We start from the raw sequence: 2,875 nt of genomic DNA, 5'->3' as shown, positions 1-2,875 counted from the left end.
ATTAGCAACAAAAAATAAGCAGGGCTGCTAATACCAGAGCGTTTAATTTTAGCAGCTTTAGAATAGAATACGTTGTTGGGGGCCATAATTTATTTTATATTNAGCTTTAGAATAGAATACGTTGTTGGGGGCCATAATTTATTTTATATTCTTATGATTTGTCCATTTGACGCAGAAGTAATCAGTGGAGGAATGATTCAATTTCCAGAGGATACATGAGGATGGAGAGGTTGCTTTATCCGGGCATGGAGAAACATAATAGTCGTATAGCTAATAATACCTAATCTAATGAAAAAGAGCTTGGAAATGAAGTGTTTAATCCATTTTCATAGTGGAAAGGCGAGATTAAAAAAAAAAATTGGAATTAGAGACTGTATCGAAAGTAATTCGCTTTATTATTAATTGACGTTTTCTTACCAGAAGCTTAATGATTTTTAACCGAAAATTTGTAACGAAAGCGATTAAGGTCGATTTTGAAAGGTATAATGACTACTCACCACTGGTGTCTGATTAGACATAACCAGAGTAAAGTATATAAGTATTCATAATATAATATTTATTGGATAAATAGCCAATTAAAAAAACGACTGAGCGCTTGACATGCGATAAGCCGGTCATATTAGTCAACAGGTAAAATTATAATTTCTATTTTAATTTAAATTAATAACTATTATTACTAACTTAAATTTTAAAATGATCAAAAACTGAAATAAATTTCAGTTAATAAATATAAATCGATAAGCTATTACAGGCATATAAAATTACTGAAAAAAATCGATATTTAGCCCAAACTAATATACCAGATTATCATCTATAAATATAAAAATAGTACCATATGATTTTTTTATTACTTACTCTTCTATTGCTTTACTAAAGACATATTTACTATCACTTTGTGTATCACAACTATATCCCATTGCAGTTTCTATGAAAAAAATTGGGTATAAGACTTAAGTATTAAAATCAAATTATAAAACTTTTCTGATAAAATATTTCTAAAAAAAAATATAGATAATTTTTTATAAAACTATCCAAACATTCAATATCATTTAAATTTATTAGTCATTACAAATAAATATAAAATACTTTTTGAATACATAGCAGAATTTTTTTTTTTACATTGTCCTAGAAACATTTCAATAAAATAATGTAAAATATATATCCTCAATATTGGCAGGTCATACTGTTAATACAGTAGTATTTCTTCCAAAAAGTTACTATGTCTTCTAACTTTTATGAATGTTGTGAAAATTTTTTGAAAAAATTCGATCATTTTAAATATTATATTCTTTGTTATTCAAAATATTTTATTGTTACGAGGGTAAGAATCTCATTTACCACTTATAGTTTCAACTGAAATAGAAATTATATAATCCGAAATATCAAATGTTTCAGTTTTTCCTAGTTCTTTTTGAAGATTTCTTATTAAGATTGATGTTTTCTCATTAAAAATCGATAAAAGTTGATTTACGAAAGAAGTATTAAAAGCAGGAGAAATTATTTTTCGATGTTGTTTCCATTTGTAAACTAAAAACAATAATTGACATTTTAAGTTTATTATAAATTATGAAATATCTATGTTTAAGTAAAAATGTTATCTTGCACAATACTATTTCAATTAATTTATCTAGTTATCAAATAATTAGTGATAATCTAGAATTATAAAAAAAATCTCGGAACTTAAATTCTTTGAATTTTAGTTCTGAGAAAAATATAAAATGAAAATTAATGTACTTTAATTTTGTTAAATGTGAATATTATAATTGAATTTTTAGTTTAACTATAGATAATTTATTATAACAATAATTTATATTTTACTAACCGGGAGCTGTAACCAATCCTTCTCCTATAAAATCTAAAAGAAAATTGTATATTTCATCTTTTTCAAGAGCTTTGGAACTGTTAAATATTATCTGAAAATTATTTTATTGTTTATTTTTAAATTAAAGTAGTCTTAAAATTTTAGTGCGTAAAATATTAAAATAATCATATATATGTCAAAAGTGAAGTTATATCATAGTTTAAAATTAATAAAAATACCCTAATAGAATAAACCAAAAATTTTTGGATATCCTCTCACTCACGATGAACGTAAAATTCTTGTTTAACTTCTGACGTGTCGTTGAACATTATATTTTAGTTGGGATAGAAAATATCTATACCTTTATCTTAATACTTTAAAGGTGGTACAACGATATTTTAAAGTGGTTATCATGTGACGGTATATATTTTTGATAATATTTTTATTAATATGTTATCGTTGTTTCTATTGAAGACAAGAAGCTTATCATAAACATTTTCAACAATCTATAGAACTATAATAATCAAGGTGAGTACCTTTATGGACTTATTGCAGTATAACCTGTTATGTCATGGTGCAGTCGACTTAGTGTTAATAATACTCAGTACAATTTGGCAAGTCATGACTGCCTCGTGTGTTTTTGTAATGAAAATCAAAAGATACTTCAATTTTCATAAAAACATTTGTAAAAACCTTGTTTGCTTTTTTAGGAAAACTAATACAATATCTCTGGTTTGGATTATCAAACGTAGGAAAAATTCCAATTAATAAAAAGGTAATAAAAATAGCCCAAGAAATTTTTCAAATGAAATTTTTAATAATGTAACCGATTTCATAAAATAAATGAAAGGTCACAAAACTCACTATTCATAAAAAAACTCAATAAAAATAAAATAATTTTACCTGAGACTTCAAACATAAAAAAAATTGCACTCAAAATTTTATATGAATCGTAACATTTTTAAAACATAATTTAATATTTAAACAGATGACTGGCCAGATATTTTGTCAACCGGTCAAATGAAACTTTCTTCTTTCACTGTATTTGATTTTAAAAAAGGAATCATTTTTTTT

The 2,875-nt window shown here is 24.6% G+C and overlaps 1 protein-coding gene across 1 annotated transcript; it reads right to left on the bottom strand.

Moving 5' to 3' along the window:
• Window positions 1-855: 855 nt before the first annotated feature.
• LOC126909735 (cytochrome P450 4c21-like) lies at window positions 856-1,913 on the bottom strand (the record flags this gene model as incomplete). The annotated part of the gene is made up of 3 exons (XM_050692164.1): window positions 856-925; window positions 1,339-1,527; window positions 1,823-1,913. Coding segments are annotated over 3 exons (350 nt in total), but the record flags the coding sequence as incomplete, so codon positions are not given.
• Between the last annotated feature and the right edge of the window lie 962 nt (window positions 1,914-2,875).

The sequence above is a fragment of the Daktulosphaira vitifoliae genome, unplaced genomic scaffold, assembly GCF_025091365.1.
Source record: "Daktulosphaira vitifoliae isolate Bord-2020 unplaced genomic scaffold, ASM2509136v1 Scaffold_1063, whole genome shotgun sequence".
Classification (NCBI taxonomy): domain Eukaryota; kingdom Metazoa; phylum Arthropoda; class Insecta; order Hemiptera; family Phylloxeridae; genus Daktulosphaira; species Daktulosphaira vitifoliae.
The sequence above is the reverse complement of the archived record's forward strand: the minus strand, read 5'-3'. Positions and strand labels throughout refer to the sequence as shown.